Source organism: Lingula anatina, chromosome 2 (genome assembly GCF_051362555.1).
Source record: "Lingula anatina isolate TDL-2025a chromosome 2, LinAna3.0, whole genome shotgun sequence".
Taxonomy (NCBI): domain Eukaryota; kingdom Metazoa; phylum Brachiopoda; class Lingulata; order Lingulida; family Lingulidae; genus Lingula; species Lingula anatina.
In genome coordinates this window covers 15,012,103-15,038,094 of record NC_141768.1, presented here as the reverse complement: position 1 = coordinate 15,038,094, position 25,992 = coordinate 15,012,103, and the positions used below count along the sequence as shown (strand labels likewise).

Sequence of the window (25,992 nt, the reverse complement as noted above, 5' to 3'; positions counted from 1 at the left end):
CTTACTACCAGCTAAATCTCATCTCCCAGAGACACCATTTTTAGGTCACCTACTTTCTTTTAAATTGGGGAGGAGATGCTGCTGGGATTCGTATTTCATTGCGTCGCTTAGGATAAAGGAGGAGGAAATGCATCACTCATAAGTAAAAAGAATACTCCATCGATAGTAAGCTGACTTTGGGGCCATATCCATCCTCTGGAGATACTCTTCATGTATTGACTTTTTCCGTTTTAATTTAAGGTTCATAGCTTTCATTAATTTCTAACATATTTTCGTCAAACTGTTATATTTTCCACCTGGTGACTTGCTTATTAACATGTATACCTAAATAATTTCTCTTGGTCAAATAACCAGCCTCGCATTGAAGTTCCCTTTTTAATTTTTAACATCGTAAATAGACAGAAAGAAGTAACGTGCAGTTGTCTGAAGCATTACAATGCCGAAGCCTAAGAAATCAAACTTGTATTGCAGATCTATATTGAGTGATCTGTCAACTTATCATTTTATTCCAGGCGATGTTTTCTGAAAAGAGCCAGTGCCCGTAAAAGGGTCTTTACTTTAAACCAAAACACCAGTTGTACATGTAGATAACACGTTGTAAATCTATAGTAGTTCATTTAAATAAGGTAAATATCGATCTGAAGCATGAATAATGAATTCCCTGTTATCAAACATACTACTGATTTATTTGGGTCAAAACAAATTCAGATTTTTAGATCTGAAAGTTAAGATCAGTTTTCAGGCTATGGCTTTTTTGTGAAACCAGTCCGGCAAAATGAAAGATCACTTTAGAATGGTGGAGGTAACGAGTATAGTCAAATGGGGTTCAAAGTGCTTTAAAAATGTTTGACCAATGGCATGGGGTTATTCTAAAATCTATGTAAGAGCATGCATTGAACTACTCTAAAACAAAATTAGAGGTTTAGACTGTATGTAGCCTATTCAAGAGCATAAGAGAGCCACGTGAGCTTAATTTCAGTTGTTCTAAAGCCTAAGTAGAATCACGGGTGACATTTGGGCTTTTTCTACAACAGATAAGGCCCGGGCCAAGCTGTACGCGCCTTCCAACTCAATTGGGCACGGGCCAAGACAACGGGTCCCAGCTAGATTTTTGGACTTGAATATTGACCCAAATTGGCCTCCTATAAACCCATGTAATCCACTGCCATATTGCAATGTGATCAGAGGCTAAAAACCATATTAAACACCAAACATCTTCTATAGATTGGGAGGCTGTTTTTACCTTTGGATATTTGGAACAGCTTTGCTTTGTAACCGCTTTTCTCAATGGAGATGAGGTAGATATTGCAGGCATCCGTTCAAGATATTAATAGGGCTATCAACCTATCCTTTCGTAAACTGAGATTTTCTCAGAATTTATTCATTCATCAGTATAGGCCATATCAATTGCTTATTTTTAAATGAGAACAGCACATCCTATGACCGGGAATCCCAGATGTATGTGAAATTAACAAGAATTCCAAAGTTATAGGCATATGACAGATGGTTTAACAGGAGAGGTTCAGCCATGCAAGTTAAATGGCGAACTATTCTTGTCTAGCTCTAATAAAGATGCCAGCTAGGAATTAATGTGCACTAGTAGGCCTACTGTCATTATAATAATAAGAAAATTGCAATGCTGTTTCCAGATAAAAGTGAGTCAACATGTTTGCAATGAGTTTGTTAACTTAAGACATTTGATTATTCAAGAATGCGTTTGATATGTCAAAATGAGAGGATAATTTATTTAACTGTCCAGGTTTGCTATTGGGCAGTTGATCTGACCTTTGCCAAACTATAGCACCTTTAGCGACGTATGTAAAGAGGCAAAGTTTATTATTCGGACCTAAAATAGTTGCATTTTTTAATGAAAACCACTCACTGAAAACAACGTATTCACGATCCTTAAAGTGTTTATTATGCTATAAAATTAGAATAATACATTGTGCGTAATATAAGAAAGACTCGGTTGTACAAAATCAACACAAAGAAAACATTTGAGAGTCTCCCTTGTCAATACTTAAAACCAATTACCGAGCTCTCGGTTAATTCTGTTTAAACATACTGTGTGTTTATTGGGGATTGCTTGTCTTAACTGTAGTAAATCTATAGTTAGTCTCATTTGTCAAAATAATTATATGTCACATGAAAAAACCATACAAAAATCATATTTTCAAAGGCATTGTATATAGTAAACCTTATTATATATAAGTCAATTTTTTCTTGTGCAGTATATCTAAAAAGTGCGCTTACAGAATTTAGAAAATACGCTTAGCAAATATGTTTCTACAAATTATACATAAACCTTCAACGGAATAGTATTTATAACAAATACCTAAGAAAAAGAAAATTCATCCAGTTTTGTCTTAGCACTCCTGCCAGAGAAAGATTAGGTTACAGTACATACCGTTTCTAACCAATTCCTGTATACTTTTCCATTCCCGTGTTTATACGGGTCTTCTGTGACAGCGACTAGTGTGACCAAACTAGTGTGACCACACTTACAAACAGTAATACCATCACCACGCTCAGTTTTCAGCTAACAGATTGGGATAGTAAAATCAAGGCAAGTAAGCTTTAAGGGCTCAAATGTATGACCACCTAATGTAATATACCTTACATGCGTTCGAAGAATATTGAAATGACTATATTCCACCTTCCAAATTCAGCACAGTGATTAAAATGCAAGAAACAGAAGACAATAGAAAATTTACACTTTTACGGCTGCTGTATGGAGTATCTGTAATTTTACAATTCTTTGGTACAATAAAATTTAACAAGGTATATTATGCCATAATAATGTAAAAACTTTCAAATTGAAATATCAGTAAAGAGAGGTCATGTACATGTACTTAAAGAGCTCTGTCAGTGCCCAAAGACTTAGATCGCCCTAGGGTTTGCGCTTAACTGTACATGGTATTATGGTTGACACTTATAGCTCCATATCAGCGTCAGCCTTATTAAAAACTTATGAGATAAATACAGCCTACTTACACCACGGCGTATGGAACAAAAGGATAAAATTTTCCTACATCTCCGAATAAAAAAGATGGATCGATTTGAATATCTCCTCGTGTATTACATTTCAGTTGTTTTCGAAATAAATGCAAATCACAGATTGATTGCTTTGTCAACCCACCGCCGTTCAATTACCGTGCAATATTAGATAAATTACAGTTAACAATTGCTAATCATTCAATCCTTAACTGGGTTTCTGGGGTTTGGTAATTGGCTTATTAGGCATCTCAAGGTAGTACCTCCACTGTCAAAAGGCATCGGCTGCGTTCAGAAATACAGGCTCAGAAATAAGTAGGCACTTGATGATAACGCCTCTCTAAATCCACCTAAGATAATCCTGAACTTTTTCTGTCAGCACAATAAGGAATTACATTGTAGGTACAGTAGGAGTGCCATCAAGCGTTTCCGTACCTAAGTTCAAACCACTACCGTTCAGTGTTTTGTTTCTTCAGTTCAAATCGCAGATTTATATGATACTAAGCATTGTGTAAATGATATCAGATCCATTCATATCAGTTTGATTATGGGCTTTTGTGAACCATTATCTTTTCGTAGAGAATATAATTGCGATGTCATTTTCAATATGAACAAGTTGCTTCAGAAAATAAATCATTGTATATCTGAACTGAGGAACTCATAATGACCTTTCATGTGTTTCATCATTTCAAAAACATTAGAACGAATGCTACAAACAGTGTTGGGGTAAATTGTGACCGAGCACTACTAAATTTCGGTGCCTCACTGCGGTATTAAATTACTTTTGACAAGTTCATATCTCCAAGTTCATTTACCTTTTATTTCCCATACCTAGTATAGCTCCTTCAGGAAAATAATTAAGATTCTCGGCTTTATGAATATGTGAACACCTGTGACATTGCATGATGATACAAATTACGGTACGCGTCTTTCAGAATCAAAGAAACTTAAGAGAAATACGATGATAAGATTATAGAAAAGTCGGTATGAGCTACTGGTACTTATTTGACTCAGATATTTTATCGTTTTCATTGATATACATAGCTGTCTGGAAATGCAAGTTTTTAAAATTGGTAAAACAGGCCGAGGGGATTCGTCTTGACAGGGTGGGCTGTTTTCCCTTACTCTGCATGGTCTTATTGTGTAAAACATTAACACTGCAATCGGGAAATATCCAACGCTCCTAATATGGGTCTGTTGCCTTGTTTCTTACATATATACATGTACTTATGCTTACATGTCCAATCTTTAACTCACGTTTGTATACGTGTTTGTGAGTATGAGCACACGTGTATGTGCGTGCGTACGTGCGAGGAGCGCATAGGGAAACCTTTGAACGATAAGCAGGCCTATAATACAATCCTTTTGATACAGCCTGTATTATTGTTATCGCAGATTTCACAGTTACACCGACCTTTCTGTCAATAGCTTCATTCTCGTTCACATCCCATTCTCTTTAGATCTTCAGTTGTGTCCAAACTGTCAACCGATCAGTTAAATAGTTGTCTCATCCTCTACGGCTTTAAGAATTGAATATTGGACTCATCCTCTCTTCACGCTCAAATAGTCGTATTCAGACTGTCATAGCAGGATATCTAATATTCTGATGGAGATGAAATATGGTATATCTTGCACAATACAGTGTATAATTTATAAATAAGCGTCGATTGGTTACATCTTCTAAAACAAAGTGGAAAATATCTGCTTTAAATGTATCGAGCGGTCCATGATGTTGGCTCTTTAAGTGTTTTCTTGCTCTTGTTATACCAGTTGGTTTTAAATGAGAAAAGGACGAAAATGACAGAAGAGCGATCACATAACTGGAAATCTGTTTCATTTATAGTGCCAGAAGTTATTAAAAAGTCCGTAAACACATGAAAAGGGACCCATCTAGGGAAAAAAAGCGCATTTTGGGGACTGTCTTAGTGCGCTGACTTAGGAGTCTTATTTTCATTAGAGAAACAATGAACGCAGAATCTATGTGAGAATTTTCAAGCTTTATACCGTACCATTTTAGCTAAAGGTTCCTAGTCCTAGTCAACGCATTGTTCAAACTATTCATCAGTTAAAAGCAATTTTTTAAGAAAAGGTATAAAGATTACAGTGCAACTTTTGATAGTAACTTTAAACCTCTTCTACTTAAGCTATGTTAATCTACTTGAATGCATTCAAAATGCTTGACTTTAATTTCGTTATTTAGTAATAATTCTACAAAATCTGCCAGTTTTCGTATCTGTGGCTACCCAAATTTTCTAAAATTGAACCAAAATAAGATTTCAGATGATGAATTTGGTAAAAAGCATTTTAAAGAATAACGGTGGTTTGAAACCAACGTCTACTAGTGACCAAATACAAAATTCGATTTGGATCCCTGCGCGGCAGCTGGGTCTGAGTAAATCTGAAACTTGCAGCTACAATTCTTAAAACGTATTATCGTATCAAAGGTAGACCTTTGAGAGGATGTAAAGTAATCAACGCTTATTCCGGAATTAAAATCACATATTCGTTGGGGAGGAGGGGGGGGTGTGTGCAAGACATATGTTCTTGGATGGATGTTATATTTCTAATTGTTATTACATTCTTCTTATATGATAGAGAAACGCAGAGATATATGTTGTTGATGCCCGGTGCCCAAATGTTGTTATGTTTGATATAATCCTCATCCCCAGAGCGATCCAATTCCAGCGGCAAAAACGGCATATCCAGGAAACAAGTTATATCACAGACAGTAGATATAAAGAAACTCTTGAAAGAGGAATTCATTCCCTCGTGCTACTACAGGCGTACATGCTGCGAGCACGTGTGCCTTTGATGTAAATAATTACGTCTTCCTCATACAGAGAATGGGTACTTTTAGAAAAAACATGGTGTATTCTAAAAACTGTTGCCATGCTTGTTCAGTCTCTTCATTCCAGTGTTCCGCTGGTAATCTTGAATGTAGAGCCTCTATGAATTGAACTACCATCAACTGCAAATAGAGAACAGGATAAGGGCTTGACAATGCCGGCAAATGTGCTACTTTAAAGACAACAAAGGTATAGATAATATGAAAAGGTAATGGATTTGCTTCCTCGCGGTTTTAATATTAAAAAAAAGGGAAAATGAGATCAAACTTAGTATTTTGTATTAAATTGCTATAGATGTACATGTAGGAGCAACTATTTATGTGATCAATATTATTTCAGCAAACAGGCTTGAAAAATATATACAAACTGACCGTCTGTAAACTAATACTGTTTGTCACATCATATGTACAAGCCCTTTTGCTGCAGGGATTTCTATCACATAAAAATTGAGTAGCCCTAGTCTTACTGACATGAAATATATCCATAAATGTCTACTTTTGCCACGCACAAAGGCCATATAGTCTCAAAATGGTTCATTCAGCAGAGGCATCAGCCATTTGCTAGCTTTGAATAGAACAGTACGCCCTATGATGCTGGTAGAAAATACATTAGACTAATTTCAGATATGTTTACCTTTGAGTCTTAATGTATTTGTAAAATACATTTCAAATAATATTTATTATACTCCTTGTAAAATACGTAGGTCAAAGGGGATTTCCTGGAAAGCATTCCCTTTGAAAATTGTAAAGTCTTTCTTGCTCATATTTATACCATGAGGTAGGCTATATTATTACAGAATTATAATTTTAATTATTTATGCAATAAGTAGACGAATGACAAACATGACTTTGACCTGTAGAATCGGTACTGCTCTTCTTATTAGTGAAATTGTCGATCGCAACTCCCTCAAAAATAATAACAAAATACAAAAAACAAGGAGCAGGCAAAATAGTTTCACAGTTACATCAAGACTGTTCTCTGTTTGTTTAAGAGGAAGCTAGAACGGGAGTGATTTATTTGACTAGAAAGAATAATAATCAAATAACCAACGTTTATGAATTAAAGCAAACTCCTAAGAGTACAAAGTGAGAACTAAATTGATTCTTACGTCAACTATTCTGGGTTCAGCATGGTAGTCAATATGCCTCTCTCCAAGTTCCAGAAATACGTTGTGAATCATCACTGGTTTGTGTATCCGCGATACGGCCTTGTCAACGGACTGCATCACCCGCAGCGTGTGTCTCTTCAGTATGTCGCTGTATTCCAGCTCTTCTTGGGACATGTCCTTCAGGTGCAGGAAAGCCTCTTTTACATCGGGATGTGTTTCAAATAGTCTAAAAATTGAATATGATATAGCATAGTAATGAAAAGCACGTTGCAAAACACATTTTTTCTATCAAAAATTTAAAGTTAAAAAGCGTTCCAAATAGTTTAAAGAGAATAGATGCCTGTCAGACTCTAACTACGTGCACTCCGTCCAGTGTACGGTTCTACGGTTTTTCCTCTGACTGATAATTACCAATTACTCTTAAGATTTGATTTTAGATCTTGGTGTGGTTTCATACACACACAAACACACATAAATAAATAAATAAATAAATAAATAAATAAATAAATAAATAGATAAATAAATGAATAAGAAAAAACCCTCATATCCAAAAATCGGCCTAAACTTTAAGGCCAAAAACACAGTCTACTTCAGTTGAAAATAATTCTATTGCTATCCACTTAAATAAAAAGCTTGACCCTGACCCTAACCTATAACAGCCAAAATATTTTATTCGCTGCACGATTCAAAGCCTTGACAGCCTTTAAACCACAAATCACTTTTTACGAACGGGTCCCCCATGTCTCATAGGGCACTATTTACACAGGTGGCGCAATACTTTTGTCACCCCTCAATAGTTGGGCTACGACTAATTTATTATGGATTAAAGTAAAGGTAAAGAACACTAGGGAATTTATTTATTTATTTATTTATTTATTTATTTATTTATTTATTTTGGAAAACAGTTCCCTGGGCCACATGCACAAGAGAGTCGTACTTCATCTTACACTGACTACTGTCATCATCATCATTGCTCTTCGTCCCGCGTGGGACATAAGGCCACCACTGACTACTGTGACAAGGCTTAATTATAATACTGCTTACTTGAAGGTGTCTTTTGAAGAAAAAAAAATGAGGATCTTCAATAACAAACTATTTATTTCCCGTGAGGAACAATTAATGCACAGAAAAAAATAAAGTTTTTTTTTCAGCGGCACGATGCACACAGTGATGCACTTGAGCGAGATTATGTCTACATACATATCAGATTGATCAACTATTTGGCAGATGACAGAAAAACACTGGGATGGGAAATTCTCGACTTCTGTAATTTCAGTTATTTCCCCTCTATCAACACGTACAACACGTACTTAAAGGGATAATAACTCTTCGTTTTGGCCAAAAAATAAATTTTCCTGGAGTAAATAACAATTTTCTCATACTTACCAATGGTTAATGAATCCATTTCTACATTCAAAGTTAGTCCCTGGTTTTTTTTCTAAAAAGTTTGGTTTTTTGTTAAAATCTCTTAAGAGATTACAACAGAGTATTGCCATCAATGGAGGTCACGTAGTCTGAAGACAAGCTCAGATATCAGAATAATAGCTTTAACTCCTGTTTTTGTCGTAAAACAGAATATGTTATATTTCTATGAGTTATTCACAATGTTTTTATTGTGAAATATAGACCTCATACGAAGAGTTATTATCCCTTTAACCCGCATTCAATTGAAACCTGTCATTTCTGTCAGACCTCCCCACTAATATAACAAAGACCACAGGAAAATCCCTTGAAACCATGAATTCACAGATTCCCGTTGATTGGACAACTGACGTATTGTTATTTTTCCCCTGGGCTCCAATGTGTTCATATCAAGGCAACTCCTCGTAAAATACATCACTTAAAGCACCTGTTATTATGTTGTACTACACGAGTAAGCTTACTCGTACTTGAGCTCGAGGTAGATTTACGCCTACAGGCACATTCACATATTGCAATGACAGTAATAAGATACACCCAAAGTCGTCCCGTCTACTTTGTGGCAGTGTTGCCTTCCAGAAAACTGGTTTGCATTCAGTGATAGATATAATTCATTAAATGTGTTTAAAAACCCCACTGTGCTACGTCCCTTTAAGGTTATAACCAATGGGGTATAATAACTCATCAAACGCCAGTGGGTTAAAACACGCTTAATTCGTGAATGGCATGAAAAGCATTCTGTCTGTCCATCTGTCCGCCTGCCTGTCTGTGTTTGTCTGCCTGCCTGTCTGTGTCTGTCTGTCTGCCTGCATGTCTGTCTGTTAATCATTGTAAATAATGGTTATAAACTTTATGGAACGACTAGACCGGTGCCAAGTTGTATCACAGCGCACAATAACTTGGATTATTTTGATTAATCAAAACTAATTAGTGATTGTAACCTGCCATTGGTAACCTGGTAACCTGCCTCTGAAGCTTTTCAGTTGGATGTTAAGCAAATTTACATCTTACTCATAGCAACGAGCAAAGCTAAGGTGAATCTGCTACCTGATCATCTTATGTGCGGTTTATCCGATGAGATACAGTCGTTCGTCTTAGTCACAGTCGCATCGTGTAACCCGCCTGAATTCATCCGTCTTTCTGACACGCAATGCAAGGAAACCTCACGTTATTTTGTACAAAACGCTACATCTACTTAGATAATGGCACCATGCTTCAGAAGACTTACACATGTAGTCATAGCATGCTATATTCTTGGAATCTCTCCATGTTGAACTTTAAGAACACAAGCAGACGCCACTTTTGGTTCAGATACACTCTCGTAAACCTAACAAGAAATCACGCTCCTTTTTTCAGAGATATCAAATATTATATGAAGCAGAAAAAAAAACAAATCGGCTACAGTAATTGGTAAACTAAGAAGGACTAAAACACAACCTGTTTCTGGAGTGGAATATAATTTAACGTCTAACAGATGAACTCGATCATCTGGCAGTCAGACCTTAGAACATTTAACGTAGATTTACAATTTCTAGCAGCCGTTAGCTGTTAACATGATGAATTGAGAGCGGTATTGGCCTATTGGAGACTCATGTTACGTGGTTGAATAACCATAACGCAAGACAAATTGATTGTCAGCACTTCACTTGTCCGCTGATCGCTATGTCATTTCTAGTCGAATTTATATCCATCTTTGAAGTGTTTAGCAGCAGAATGCCATGGCATTAACCGGTAGGGTTTTGAGTCAGATCCTCTGGAAGCACCTGACTCGTTTTATGATGATATTGGTTTGCTTTTTAAACCCGTGCGAACTAAACTCCATGTGAACGGTTAAAAAAACAGCCCTAATCCTTTAGAGATATGTCGTAGTACAAGAAGGTTTAGTTGAAGCATGAAACACGTTTCGATCGTCAAGGAAAAACATATAGTTCACTGGAGAGGGCGATCATGCAAGAGCATTTCATTTTTTTCTCTTAAAGTGCACATAGTGTAAAACAGCTGAGACATAATTATAAGGGGAATAGAAGAGTATCAGAGACTGGATTGACTATCATTTCATTTCAATACCAACTGCTGGGCTGATATCTACCTAATTGATGCTAAAACCGTCAACTGTTAATGGATCTTAATTTCGTACGCTTTGCCGTTTAAATGTTTAATACATGTAGCGTTTTAGGAATTAATCAACTATGAAAACAAATGATAATACGGGATTATCTAAATTTCAATATGCCCACTTTTCAAGTATATTAATGAGAGTCAGACTTCAACGCTAAAGCATGTCTACAATGGATTGCATGATTTCGAATTCGGTGGTTAAAAAGATGAAAAATTAGAAATTCTAACATGCTAAAAGCCAGTTCCCACTGAACACACAACTCTCTCTCTCTCTCTCTCTCTCTCGTGTGTGTGCGCGGGGCCACTGTTGCTATAGCAAATGGACATACATTAGTGAATAAGATAGTGCCAAGTCGTTCATAGTCTTCCACCCTAATTGCCTCTCCCAGGCACGTTTTCAGGATTATATCTACATCAAAACACCTTCCCATGCAGGAAATGGATCGTTTTTTTTTTTTTGCGCAAAAAACACATATACACACTCTTTATCCATAAGGTTGTCATGTGTTTTGTTTACAAATTATCACCTCTAGCAAATAAAATGAGATGTCTGTTGAGGACGTCACAAAATGGTGGTATGACAACCTTTTTTATCAAAAGTGTACACTATATGCATGCTTTTAAAAAAGTAACAAAATTTGAAGAATGTAGCTAAGGGTTTAAGACTTCCTTCATATAACTCTTAAACCCACTGGTGACACTAAACACCAAGTCACATTGCTCCGCCAAGTATAGAAATTGATAATGGCTAATGAAGGCGTATGCTTAATAGGGAAAAAGGAACATTTTAATCGCCGTTGCTGATTAATTTAAATTTATGATTATATATCCTTGTCTTTTTGTTGAAATTCAGCAATCATTTTATCAACTTTTTTTGTTTATTTATCTTTTTCTTTATTCATATGTATATGAAATTGAAACAAGGCAATACCTTTAGATCATCTAAATGTATATAATTCTGGATCCTCATTTTCCCCATATATCGGTTTTTATATTATCCTAAAATAGTAAAGGGAGAATTTCTTACCTTAACTGGAGTTAGTACACGTAATTGGTCCATTTAACTATAATTTTTATACCATTATTTATTTAAGCAATTGTATTTAAGTTGGAAATCGCAGCAAATAAACTACCCTGTAATCGTACTTCAACTGAAAAAGCTCATCATAACGGACATAAAGATGTCTGAGACACAACTTTAAGGCTTCTTCTCCTATGTCTGTTGGGCTTTTAAGGCGTACAGGGTTTCACTGTAGTACCTGCACATGACACACGTTTCTCTGGGCGTACTTACGTGTAGATATAAAAACCAGTGACTGTAAAGTAAGCAGTGACTGTAAAGATTTCATGAGGTGCTCCGTGGATAAGCGGTGCAGCAGTAGCTACTAAGACTCATCAAAACGGGTGCTGAGACGTCTGAGACACGACTTTTAGGCTTCTTTTCAGATATCTACAAGGGTTTTTAGGCGTACACGTTTCACTGTAGCTCGTAAAATACATAGTTTCTCTAGATATAGAATGAAGTGGATACAAAAACCCATGACTGTAAAGATTTCGTGAGGCATTTGGAAGGATAAGCGGTATATATCAATAGCCACTACAGATTAATCACCCATCACGAATATCCATATCACGGCCTTCTTGGGGATGCGCCTCTCTTTTTAACGTGTAGACTCTAACAATACTAAAATGACTATATACTTACTTTGTGAATGTTATGACTCCAACCTTGGCTATGTCTTCCTTTATGATATTCCATGTTTTAACGATGATCTTCTTCTGATCTTCATTTACAAATGGTACGTCTGCTTCTGATGGTCTGTTCTTGGGGTTAAGATGTTTTTGCGTTTCTGTACTCCCCGTGCTTGTTTCCTGAATATCAGCGTCGTCGCTTTTGGTCGGTAACTCCGCGTCTTCCGTCTGTACATACTTGTGAGCGTGCCCGTTCGCTTGTCCTTCACTTGTGGAGGCGGTGACCGGTTCCGTACATTTTGGGCCATTGACGGGCTTTTTCGAGAACTTGCCCTTTGAAATATGACTTCCCATTTTGAAGTTACTTTTTCACGACTCCAAAAGCTATAATTCACCAAATTTACACACTTAGTCAAGGGCGGTTTTTCAGATCTGTGCACCGACTTATCTCCAATAAACGTAATTGAAACCACAAGGCAAGGTATTTATAAGATCTGAGGCTCAACATGTACGAGTATCTCTCAACTCGATAGCTCGATATATGACAACAATGCGGGCCGATCAATAAGCTGTTTACTTGGTGTCTTCCGTCAATATGACTGCACGTTTCCGTGTTAAACAACTCTGGCCGACAGCCGATGCTGTCATTAACCAGAAAAATCCTCTAATCCTGTATCCAAGAACAGTCTGTGAAAAACTATGACTTCCTTCATGTTGACTGAAACGAAAAAGCAATTTATTAATTTGCGTTTAATATGTCTTACGCAGTGTTAAAATACAGTTTCGTTACAACGCGGAGGATGTTCTTTTAATGAGACTAAAATGTGTAAAAGCACGTGGACTTTTGGGAATCATTGAAAGGAAGATCAAATAGAAACCCTGACCACAATTGTCTCTCGGATGGCTTAGGTCTGCTACGGTCCAATGATTGCCTGATTGCGAGAGTCAGAATTGGATTCAACTGAAAGCAATCTTGTGTTCTTCGGTTTTTATTATTTCATAGGCCTACGCAAATGTAAGTCACTGGAATCAATATGAAAAGAGTCTCTCATTCGTTATTAATGTGAAACACTTCTTCAGGGCATAAAATTTTTAACGGCACAACAATGACGCACCAACCAACCCCAGTAAAGTGTTAAACCGAATTTACATGTATTAGCTATTGCACAAAGGTCCATAATAATGTCAACAGATCGGGTAAATAAACACACACACACACACACACACACACACACACATATATATTTTTCACTGAGATTTGCTCTATCCGCCCACCACCATTGTGATTGACGCGAGTTGAATGCCATGCGATAGAGTTCCTTTGGCTAGAGAACGCAATCGCGTGGCTTGTTGGCCGTCACAACACGACTGCAAGTGATCTTGATGAAACCGGATACCAGACCCTCTCAGGCACCTGCATTTTTAACTCAGAACTTGAGTGTATCATGCAGCTGCATTCTGTGTTGCCACTGCAGATCTACATGTTTGCTGGTAAAATGTTTCCTCTATTTTCAAGCTGTATCATTACAGCCTCTTTCACAACTGCAATAAAATGAGTGATAAGACGGTTGTTACAGACTATGTGGTGTTGCGATGTGTCTAAACTATTAAAAACAAAAAGGGACCTATTCAACACCAGACATCTATTGATATAATCCTAAGTGAAAAACAATAGACGTCTGTTACGTTTGGTGTTGAACAGAAAATTCCAAGGTCGACATTTGTCATTAAAACATATTTGATTTGCAAAGTCTATTAAAAAGGGAAGCTCGTGAAATGTCAGAGAACGATCACTATATCCTATATCGATTTAATAAAATCATATTATCGAAAGCTCATGTATACATGAAAGCTCATACATACATGTATACAGGCCCCTGTTTCACCAAAAAAAGAAAAAAAAAAACTTTAGAAGTCGACTTTGCAAAGATGACTTTGCAAAGTCACTTAGTCACGTGCGGTCTTTGTAACCTTTTTAGCCAGGGAACTGACATAAGAAACCTGCACCAGGTTATGTGACAAAAGATATTGTGGTATGGCGTAAGTATAAATTGCATTCAGGTGCGAGGCTAAGGTGGAATGCGGATGGTGCTGCCTTGGCAAGGCACGCAGAATCGGTTTTACTTGAAATTATACGGAAGTAATTTGCACTGCCCGTCTCTAATATTGTACTAAGCAGCATTGAAAGGAAATGTTCCCCGGATTCAACTTGTTTTATTTCTTTCAATTTTCATCTTTGTAATCTCTTGGTTTCATGCACATAAAAAAAACGCTATCTTGAAATCAAGTTGCACAAAGTTTGTATGAGGTGCAGTAATGTATCTTGGTTTTAATTTTCACTTGATTATCATTTCCTTTTTTTCAAAATTTTGGCTCTTTTTACTTCTTCATATACTGAAAATTGTTAAATTCGTATGAAATTCAAATTTTTTCATCGGATGCAAAATGCTGCTCTATGTAGACGGTTATACACTTAGTGCCGTTAATTGTAAGCAACAATTTTATACCTGAGGATTCGGTCCGTTTTTAAAACAAATACGTAGATGCCAGTTCATTTAATTTGATAAAAAAGTTTTTGATCATTTTTCTGATCCCTTTGCCCTTCGCCATTGTTATTTTGACATTGAAAACCCTGCATGAATATGTCTTTTTCACAATTACTAAGTGCACTCACATGCATTTTTTGTTACAATATTTCATAAGGTGTGGAATTTAGCTGTCTTAAAAGCTTTTTACAGACTTTTTGACTTTTTAATTTGAGACCACTGGATAGAGATGGAGATATTTTAATCCAACAAAATCCCATAAGCTGCCTCTTATTCATGTCAGTTTATCTAAATCTATCAAACTTAAATATAAAGTTCTGTTCCATAAGGCCGATTGCAATTGATGGTGACAGAAACCCTGGATCGCAAGTTTATTGCGCTGCAAGAATTCAAACTAACTGACCAAATTGTGCATTGGATTTTAAGTAGAAAAACATTGTGTCCTTAATCTACTTAACGTCGAATATACAGCAGCTGTAATAGAAGGGATTCAACCCTCAGCTTTGAAGGCGATACCTATATCTTTTGACCAGGCTGGCTGGCTGGCATCATAGGTTATCTAAAGAACAAATAAATCAGTGATGGTCCGTTATTCTACTGTAAGAGAGGATATGTTTCACCTTTAAATTGAATGTAATCAACGCACTCTATACGCGGCTCATCTTTTATTGGAATAAAGCAATTCTAAATAGGAATCGGGTGCTACATCCAATTTGAGTTAAACAACATATACCTCAATATGTATTGATGATGTTTTAACATCTTTTCGAAAATCTTTTGAACAGCGTTAGCTTTATTCAGTTTCATCAATTTGCTAAGTAATGAAACACACGGTAAATTGAGGTGCGACGAATACTGCCAGTAGGTTCTGAAGACAAGCAATTAAAACCCAATCACAATAACCTTTTGTAGGGAGATAATGTTGGAAAGTACGTCCTGATGTCAATTTTAATACAGTATCTACATACTACTCAAAGACTCCTTAATTTATATTCCCACGTTATTCATTTTTCTATAAGGAGGATTGATCAGTTCAATACCAATTGTTCAGTGTTAACCTTCATATCCATAGAATATCCCTAGAGTGCATGCTCCCAAAATTGATAAATGTCTTAAGCCAAGGGCGGAAAAGGGGGCCAAAATTAGAAAAAGAAATATTAAGTCCCACACTGGGGCATGTTTCTGATGACTTAAAGCAGTTTCAACTATTGTCTATATTCATTATTGTTCCCCTGTCTGCAAACAACTCACTTTTTGGATTCTCAAGGGAGTCAAACCTTTCAGAAATACTGGTCAGACGCAATTGCGCTGGTTTTAAAGATATGCTAGCCTAGGTTTGTTAAAGACTTCTCGTCCACATAATCATTGCAAATGCTTTCGAGACAGTTCAAATGAAAGTTCATTTTCCCAATCGATCATTAAACAAGATTAAATCTTGTTATCCTTTTTATCTATGATTATGTTATCATTAGCACGTTATATGCGATTTATCACTTCTTATAAATCTCAATCAATTTCAGAAGCGAAAAGAACTATCAACGGCGGAGAGATGGTTAGTCACAGCACATCTTATTCATTGGATGCTATATCAGTGGTCAGGATATTTGTTATAGGTGGATTATCCTATATCCATATGAGTGTTTTACGAAATGTCTGTTGCCAATGGTCACTTTAAATGAACAGGTTAATTGCATTCACAGCAAAAATATAAAACTTCATATATATATAACGCATTGTTCTGAGCACGCCCGCCTTTTATTTTTACAAGGTTCTAAGGTAGTTTGTTGGTTGACAATTTGGTGTGCTACCAACCGAAGAAAATATCGATGAAATCCCAAAAGATGTTTTAATTATGTTATCAAGCACGCAATGTCCGCCAACACACATTGAAAGAAACAGATGAAACGCGAACTATTGTTTTTGCATATTTTGCCCATATGTTTTCATAGGAAATGTGTTGTTTTTCAATCCAAAATAAATTTGCTAAAATATTTCATTTAAGTGGCGAATTGCAACTAAACAGTGAAGAACACATTCACATTAAAAATGGACCGTTTGGATTCCTCGGGACAAAGTAGATAAATGGAACAGATCAACACCCTATGGATAAGTAAGAATTCAATTGCTATCTACAGCGGCAATATCAGTTTCAGTGGAGGTATAGAATATATGTGTCATATATGCAGTTATTAACTCTATAAGGAACTGACGAGAAATAAGATCTCGTGTAGAGAGTGTGTTAGGTCGACTTTGTAGTAAAACCATTGTAAATGTTCTACGTGTAAGAATTGCCCAACACCTTGGTCCTATCTCGATGTCATCGTACTATAATAAGGTGTCTATACGACGGCATTGCAAGTGTTTCACGATTACAATCGTGTTGCCTTCCATTAGGCAATCGGAAAGCTTCTTGTTTTTTTTTTTTTTTTCGTATGTCTTCGTGGGGCGAAAATGCTTGATGGCACCAATAATAAAGACAATGATGACGCAATTCGACAAAATGCTTCTCGATGGCCTCATGAAAACCAACATGGACACAGAGGTTCAACAGAAGACGAACCTTTCTGAAGTTTTTTCGAAATTTGTGGCACTCTAGGTATTTCACGAAGTTGCCGCCAAGAACCCAAACTCCACCGGTGCACAAACTATGGCTTATGCCATTTAATATCCCCCACGAATAGCCTGATATTTTTAGATCAGAGACAAATTTGAACATTTCTTTAGCGTGTGCCCATTCGGTGTACAATTGCAGGAGAGTGTGACGCATGCTTAACAAGCAACATTCCTACATGCGTGCCGACATGGCCTTGTTAGGGAGAAGTTCGTTCCGCAAAAAGGGAGAGAGATAACAAATCAATAACATTTCTAAGTAAATCTGATAAACTACAAGGAACAAAAATAACAATATGAAACCATGAACACGCATATCATAGCTCTTTATAATAGAATTGTCCCTTTTATAAAACGTTTTTGTTGAAATCATCGATCAATACAAAAAAATAAAAGATCAACTTACTGCTACCATTTTGCAGCATCTGTATCCTCGTGAGAGTTTTCAGAACGTGCACGCAAGTCACCAAAGCAAAAAGAAAAAAAGAAAATGGATTGGCCATAAAAATCATCTAATAACATAGGCAACGTTATCTTCATTGCACACGCATTCAAAACAATAGCCGCTTGAACAGCGCTTGTCCATATATGTTGGAACATCCAGACGAAGCAACTGATGTTCTTCATGCACTCACTGCAGATTACTAGTATTTCACTGCTCTTTTACAGCACTGTCGACAAATGCCACACAGTAGAAAACTAATAAACGATGCGTCTTTGAACATCACTCAAACTGCACTTTCCATATCGTTACAAGTGCAAACACCTAGCTGTTTGTTCTACTTTATGCGTCTTTATCAAAGGCTTAGCCGAACAATCCGTCAACGAAAGAGTAATGAGTGTACTGCTGGTCAGAGAGTGCACTGTCTTAGCTTCTTCTAACAAATGTGTCAATCAATAAAACGAATCTTCTTTATACAAATCCATTAAGTATGGACAGATAGATTAGGCCTTTATTCTCTCTCTCTCTCTTTCTCTCTCTCTCTCTCTCCAAACTTATCATGGTTGAGTAGATCTATTAAACCATCTATTATTTCCCGCATCTTTCAACCACTGTGATCAGATAACTAAACTAACAAGATAACTGGACTCGCTTATTAAGACTAGAATTTTTAATCAAACGGTCTGCTTAGAAAGTAAAGTAATGTATAATGTATTCAGAGTGGTGCCGACCCACCTTGACTGGACATGTTCTTATACCAATGTACATGTAGGTAAGATAATTTTTGGATATCACTGCAAAATTGCCATTTACTATTTACTATACACAACAGACCACGTGCTTAGATGTTAAAATATGGAAATCTATTGCAACGCGACTGAGTACAATTACAGTGGTGGTTTTTGGGGCCTACACGGGGAATAAGTTGATTTCCCATGGTTAGAGATCGTTCCCGCACGATTTTGCCGAAAAAGAGTAAGCGATTTAAGACGTCATTAAGGTATTTTCATTTGAAATGCGCTTCGGGATGCTAAGCTACATTTTCGTCCCAATGGTTCTATACTGGTAAGTAGGAAGTGGGGTTGTGGAGCAAAACTTCTTAAAGTCCTGATGTCGCCAAAAACACTGTAACTTGATTTTGCCGATTTCCTTCCATAGAATATCCATTTCTTTAAACATGGGAACAAACAGATTATGATTAAAATAGTGTATTACATCGTACTAAGATAGATGAAGATAATGCACTGCTTGGATCATTGTAAGTTTTAAGTGAAGTCATTGTTCTTGTCACACTGAAAATATCAACTTAGTCACGCCGGGACAATCAAGTTTTTTAACTACGTCAGTATCTGTTCATAAAGTAATGAATGAGTTGTTTTTTCCAGAGGCAGTAGTTCTATAGAATCATTCGATCCATTGTTCCTCAGGAAAGCAGCAAACAAGATGAACATAACCGTTATTATGTATTAGTCCCTCAATCTAGCAAGGGATCTTCACAACAATTTTACAATTTCGGAATTTGAAAAGTCTTGTCTATTCTACGCCTGAGATTTTCACCATAAAATAAACTCTTTTAGTGGCAACTCGTATACATGAAGCATGTCTCGGGAGCATAATGAAAACATGCCAACATGAGTTCTAGAGGCTACATTTATCTTCTTCCCATGATATATAAAAAACAGACAGAATCAAATAAAAAAGGCCTCAATTGTATTCAAATTGGGAGTGAACAACGCACAGATTTCAAATTATTCCCTGAGGTTCCTCCTAAATGTGCAGAAGCAGGTTTTAATATTTCCCTTGAAACATTAGCATGAAACTAAAATAGCGTTTTTTGCGTTTTTGACAAGATTAAAGGTTTTATAATAACGTAAATTTTGGAAGTTTTTCTCCATATTTTTAATCCCTATCCATAGCCTTTGCTTTTTGTCTTGTTCCGTTAGGCTGCCAATACGTTAGCAATCTAAAGGCATTGAGTGTATGTGGCAACTCGTTTCCTTGGCATTTAATCCTCGGATGCATGACTTGTTACGCACAGGTGTTTAGATAACACTTGAACTTTGGGCACCTTTCTTGTATAAATTGATCAGCAGGCAATTTCACTGAAATACATCCTTTATAGATACATTGTTATAATAGGGATCGCAGTTGATTATCAGTGGTGTTGGGGTTTGCAGACTGCAATTACGAAGCTGCCCACGTCGTTAAATGCTAATTTTGTTTGGACAAAGTAATGAGAAAGCTTTTAGTGTGGATATTTGGTGTGGCTAGATATGCCAAATCAAGTTCATACTGGCTGCCATCTTATTTCACAGATTCAATTTTGGGAACTGATTGGTATCAGTAGCTATCTTTGTGTGTCACGTGCATTTGGATCAAATTAGATTATTGTTCCGTTGTATCGTTTTTTTTTATCATATGTTTTTAAAAAGGTACTTATATACGCAGTCAGTAGATAAAGACCATATGCTGGGTACATACAGATACATATACATGTATGCGATGATATGTACACTGTACTCAACGTAATTTGAAGGCAACTGCTTCACAATAACACAAATGATGATGTAAATATTGATGAAAATATGCCGTTCGTGTTTTGGCAAAGGTGTAATTATCCATCCACCAAGTCCATTGTATTCCAACAAAGGTCATCCGATAATCTCAGTGTTAGAAACCACGTAAGGATAATTCTGCATTTTATTATTAACTAAGCTGTCAGATGCCCTGTTGTCACTGTTACATTATACAAAAGCCGTAGGCGAAAATTGAAAAGACAATTTTATTTCAAACATAAAAAGATTAACGCATTTTCATGTTTACAGGAAGAGAACGTTAACCATCCGAATCAAAAGAAACTAGACAAACCAAAAGAAAAATAAGTGTTCTACTTCAAACAACAACTGTAAATGATGTGTTGAAATACAGACCCAGATACTAGACACTGAAGAAGTCTGATACCTGTATTTGCACGTATACTGAAATAAAAGTAGCCTCTAAACCTCTAAGACTTATTCATTTGCTTGCATTGTATGACAAGAGCTTGTCATAAGATGTTATTGTCAAATGAATACACGCTGTGCGCATTTGGTGTTGTCCTACATACATTCATTTGCTTCACCAAACTAAAGAATATACATGTACGTCAGGTGCTTCTATACAGTTAAGGTACGGGTTTTTGGTGGGTAGGAAGCTATAAGATGTTAGAAGTACTAGTATAAGGTTCCTAGCAAGTGCACATGACCAGGGATATAAATAAGGGTGTAACATGTCTTTCGAAGGTAAGATCAGTCATTGTGCGAAGATGGATGATTAAATAGATTACAAATGCAGAACATGGCCCTAGCTGAAGGTCGACCTATTTCAATGTATTATCCAAGAGATTATGAAACATTTCATCATATTGCATTAATGATAAAGCTACAGCTGGTTTTTATTACACATTTTTGTCATTTTAATGGTGCATGCTGGGAGAGTTATCATCACACAAAAAGATATAATTAAAAATGAACGAAAACATGCGTTTTATAAAATTTTAATAACATAATAACATGTAAACTTTGCACAATACGTTCCACTTGATGTTTAGACTCGGACTCATTACGGTTTTACAGCGTTGCTTCAAAAATTGAAGCAATTAAAACAATCACATATCAAAGACAAACAACCCATAACGAATTTGCCATAACATAGTGTTGCGTGGCACCTAGAAAACCGTATGTCCCAGACGTGACTTTTCTCACGAAATCAGAAGACATCAGCTGTTTGTTTCCAATCACAAATTGTTAGGGAAAGCATAAAGTGTGACTCACGAAACCATATAAGGAACGTGCATGTGATATGCGGCTTGTAATAGCGTGTCTTCCGATGTTTTTTTCAGGCAATCATTACCACATTGTACCTACAAGTTTCTGCATTAATCAATGGACTTTGATTAGCTCTTTTTTATATCCTGTTAAGGAATAAACAGTGCAATGTACAACACCATCCAGTATTATTTTTCAAACTCAGCTAGAAAAATACTACACGACTGAGTTACTTTAAGCGATAACAACAGTTTTGGGCCAAAATGGATTTTTCTGGGGTAAATTTCCCCATACTTACCTATGGTTGATGAATCCGTTCTGTCATTCAAAATAAATCCTTTATATTGTAATAATCTCTTAAGCTAGCTAGAATTCCAACTATTGTTAGCTTGCAGCCAGCCTGGTCGGAGGCCTTCATCAGACTGATTGAGTGGATGTTGTCACTTACTGACTGCTACCGTTTGTAACAAAGGCACTACATGTACAAGTACAGACAGACACCTGTTATCTGATAGCTCACGTAACCATCAACTTGAAATCAGTCCTCTGCCGTTTACGGTATAGTTGACTACCTTGATGCATCTTCAAACCCTTAAGGTACAGGTAAATGCATACGGTTGTACATGACAGCTAAAAAAACACCGACGATAAAATTATCCACAATGACCAAATCCTATTTTCCTCAAATGACTACTACCGGTACTTCTATTATTGGCATTATTGCTTTTAGAGCTGCAACCTTAACCACAACTACTAGAAATACTACCACTCCTACTTGTAATAACGGTTTTGATGATAAAAAGAAGAACAATATTAGCAAAAATGTCTAGTTTTTTTAAACCAACAATCAATTTGTTGTACAAATAATGAGTCTTTAGATGTCTTTTATCAATCACTGTGTCAAAGTGGTGTAAATTTACTGAATGAGCTATATATATATATATATATATATATATATATATATATATAGTCCATTTGTTTACTTGACAGAAGGAAGCAGGGGCTTATCCCCTTTTCCGGTGTAACAGGAATGGTATCCCGCTAGGAACCGTAGTCCGCTTCCCATTACTTTGTACAGGTGACATTGGTCCAATAAACTAACTCCAAAACTCCACCTAACCCTAACCTGTACTTATCATAGGGGAACCCAGATTTCCATTCCTAGGACTTCCATTCCTGTCACACCGGGACAAATTGACCGATCCATCCCTATTCCTTATCATAAAGGGTGAAAAGAGGGTGTGAGGCCTAAATACAAGAAAAAACCGCCAGTTAGATCATTTCTATGTTTTATTTCTCTCCATGTAGAATGAAAGCGAAAGAATACTTCTTGATTTGTTGGATTACTTTTTCACAATTGACCTCACGAGGTCCTTAACTGAATTTTACCATCCTTTATTTCAAGTAATTAGTTTCATCCTTTATTTCAGTCCTTAACTGAATTTTACCATCATTTATTTCAAGCATTGGACTGCTTGATTGGGTCATTTATTGCTTGATTAATCGCATTAGCCTCTTTGTATGGATTACATCTTATTTTTTGCAAAAACACCCATTAAGCCAGTTGATCGACTTAACTGCATACTAAATGTATGTTATTGCGTCTCAAAAGACCGAAATAATAAATCTCAGCTGTCGTGTCCAACAGAGTCTAATTTTTACTCAAGGCATTTTACCTGCGTTGCAGCCAAGCATGTCTATATTGAATCTTACTCATCATGCTCTTTGTCTTCTTTTTCTGGCATTTTGCAAACTAAGACCATTGCATATTATTTCCGTAGATACCAAATATTACACTTGCTGAAACGAAAAAAAATTTTTTTGGAGAGGTTCAGCTCTTTCTCTCTTTTTTAAATGATAGAGCAACAGAAACAGCCATTTTGTTTTTGGGGAGACACTTCCAGATTCCTACATGCGCCTAAACTACTAACTGTAGCTATCAGCTGTATACATGTCATGGAAGACCGAAAGGGACCTAAATTGAACTAGCGGTTTGCCTGGGTGAGACACATGTTCATCTTTAATTTACTCGTTGAAAGATTTTTAAGATTGAATTGTAAATCTTGGGAGGTAAATAAGCTATCATGGCTTTTCTTGCAAAATTCATAAGGCGAAATATTCAGTGATGAGTGGCAACTAAGGCGATATATCATTATTGATCGAGCTACAGTACCAAGGAAATTGCCTGCGTTAACTTTTCCAAATGATATTTTTACCTAAAAGTACACGCTGACCATACGAATTAATCCCAGGACATCGATCTCTCATCATTTCATCCTGCAGGTAATTCTATATGCTCAGTGACAGCGATGACCTAATAAAGTGAAGAAATTGCGGTTATGTTCGCGTGCACGGTTACCCTAAACAATATGTATTCATGCTTCAGTATTTCAGAAAAATAGTTCCATTTGCAAAATTCCTAAAACAAGTAAAAAAAATCGATAACATGGTTAAATGCAAATTCAAAAAATTCAAAATAGTGATCGATGAAGAACATACACTGATGCTCATAAGTTAAGCAACACCCCGATTTTTTCAAAAGTTTCTTCTATCATGATCATTATTTCATTTGTTGGTGGGGTTATGCATATTTCTTTCATATTTTATAAATAACTTATTCAAGTTGAATATTTCTGTTAAATATATACACAACATAGCTTATTGTAATAATCAAAATAACTTTATTAACCAAACGTTACTAAAATATGCCAAACTATGTGTCAAAAAAGTATGCTCAAAAAAGTACGTGCTGATTAAAACAGCTTATTATGAAAAAATAAAGTTCGATCACCTAAGAATTAGTTTTAATAAAAGAAGACTGTAGATAACAGATGATTAATCGTCTATTATGCAATAAATATCGGGTGTGCCTTCCCTGGTTTTGAACAACAGCTTCACATTGTCTCCTGCAACTTGCCACCAAATTCTGCCAATCTTGCTTTGAGAGCCGGTTCCATTCTTCATTTACTGCCTGCTGGACCTCTCTAATGTTTCTAACTGGAGGTTGTCTCTCATTTACTGCCCTGTCAATCATATCCTAAGCATGTTCTATTACATTGAGAATTGGTAAATATGCAGGCCAATCCAAATGTGGGATACCACGCTGTTGCAGCGCGTCTTGCACGGACCATGCTTTCTGGATGGGCGCATTGTCCTGCACCAAAATGATTTTTCTTTCTGGATTTGCTTGAATGTGTGATTTAATGCACCCCAATGGTATTTCGTCTCTGTATTGTTGACCAGGGCACCTCTCTTGAATGACGTACGGTGGCAATTTTTCATTGTTTGGCTGATATGAACTGGTCCTGGTTGCATAATCGAACCAGATATCTTCATCTCTTGCGTCGGTTAATATTATTCTACCAGAAAGAGGCTTGTCTAATACATGATGAGTTTGGCACCATTTTGCTACCAGCTTGGACACTTGACTTGGTGCTACTTTTTTGTTGCCTTGCAATCTGCCTCTTTGGCACCCCAGCACGATGGCTTCCCATTATTTGCCATCTGATTACCTCGTTGAGTCCTCTTCTAACCATTGGTTGGTCCAAAATAACAAATTGTACCCATGAAACTAGCCAAACTGGAAGCTCCTCATGGCATGGCCAAACTGTGTTTTTCGCAAGTGGGACCCCCATTGCATATTCTATCGTGTCCAACAGTAAATAGTACTCTAATGTCACGGATTAGTAAGTCAAAGTAAAAATAAGAGAAATATCTAGCTATTGTACAAATTTTGCCTCAATAAAAATTTTGGTTGCTGAGAAATTCGAGAAATAAGAAAGTGTTGCTTAACTTATGAGCATCAGTGTATATGTACGTGTTCCAACACTTATTAAGTACCGACATTTAATTTCTCATCCGACTTACGTGTGTTTTTGTATGTGCGAAGTGCGAAGTGTGAAGCGAAAAAGAAATATACAGGGCAATGTACATAGTTTCATCCTAAGAAACATGGCATTAGTCGCTTCAGAACAAGTCGATCCGGGGATCAAATATGGCCGACCCACTTAAAAGCAAGCCGCCTTATCCCCTGATTAACTCCCTGTGGAGGTCTAGCAATTTAATCTTAGATCCATTTTAATTTAGCATTTTTTGCTAGGCTCCTGCAGGGATGGCGGTTGTGGTAGGCGGAGAGATTATTTGACATTGCTTTCCAGTGGTGTCGGATATGATAACCCGCGTACTAGTTCGTCCGAAGATAATCTGTTGTAAATACGGCCTAAGAAAGACAAGCTGCGTTATACATTGTGCCTGGTACATGTAGAATACACTAGCTATTTTTAAAATCAAATGTCAAATGTCCCTCTTTCAGTAGTGGGATGTGTTAACAGGAAGCAGACAGGAGATGAAAATGGTTTGATACGATGACATAGGATTTGCCGAATCAAAAAAACATTATTATATAAATCAC

The 25,992-nt window shown here is 36.6% G+C and overlaps 1 protein-coding gene across 2 annotated transcripts in view; it reads right to left on the bottom strand.

Annotated features, from left to right (window-relative positions):
• Nucleotides 1–1,901: 1,901 nt before the first annotated feature.
• Nucleotides 1,902–25,992, bottom strand: part of LOC106154522 (uncharacterized) — a 28,066-nt gene continuing 3,975 nt past the window's right edge. Inside the window, exons 1-4 of one of the 2 annotated variants that reach the window (XM_087006199.1) lie at nt 17,740–18,368; nt 12,191–12,895; nt 6,949–7,174; nt 1,902–5,962 (exon numbers count right to left, since the gene is read on the bottom strand). In XM_087006199.1, coding sequence (XP_086862325.1) covers nt 5,816–5,962; nt 6,949–7,174; nt 12,191–12,531 — 714 coding nt within the window. In that variant the 5' untranslated portion in view covers nt 12,532–12,895; nt 17,740–18,368 and the 3' untranslated portion in view covers nt 1,902–5,815. Of the gene's footprint in view, nt 5,963–6,948; nt 7,175–12,190; nt 12,896–17,739; nt 18,369–25,992 lie in introns of those variants that run through there. The other variant, XM_013528886.3, reaches the window with a different exon arrangement.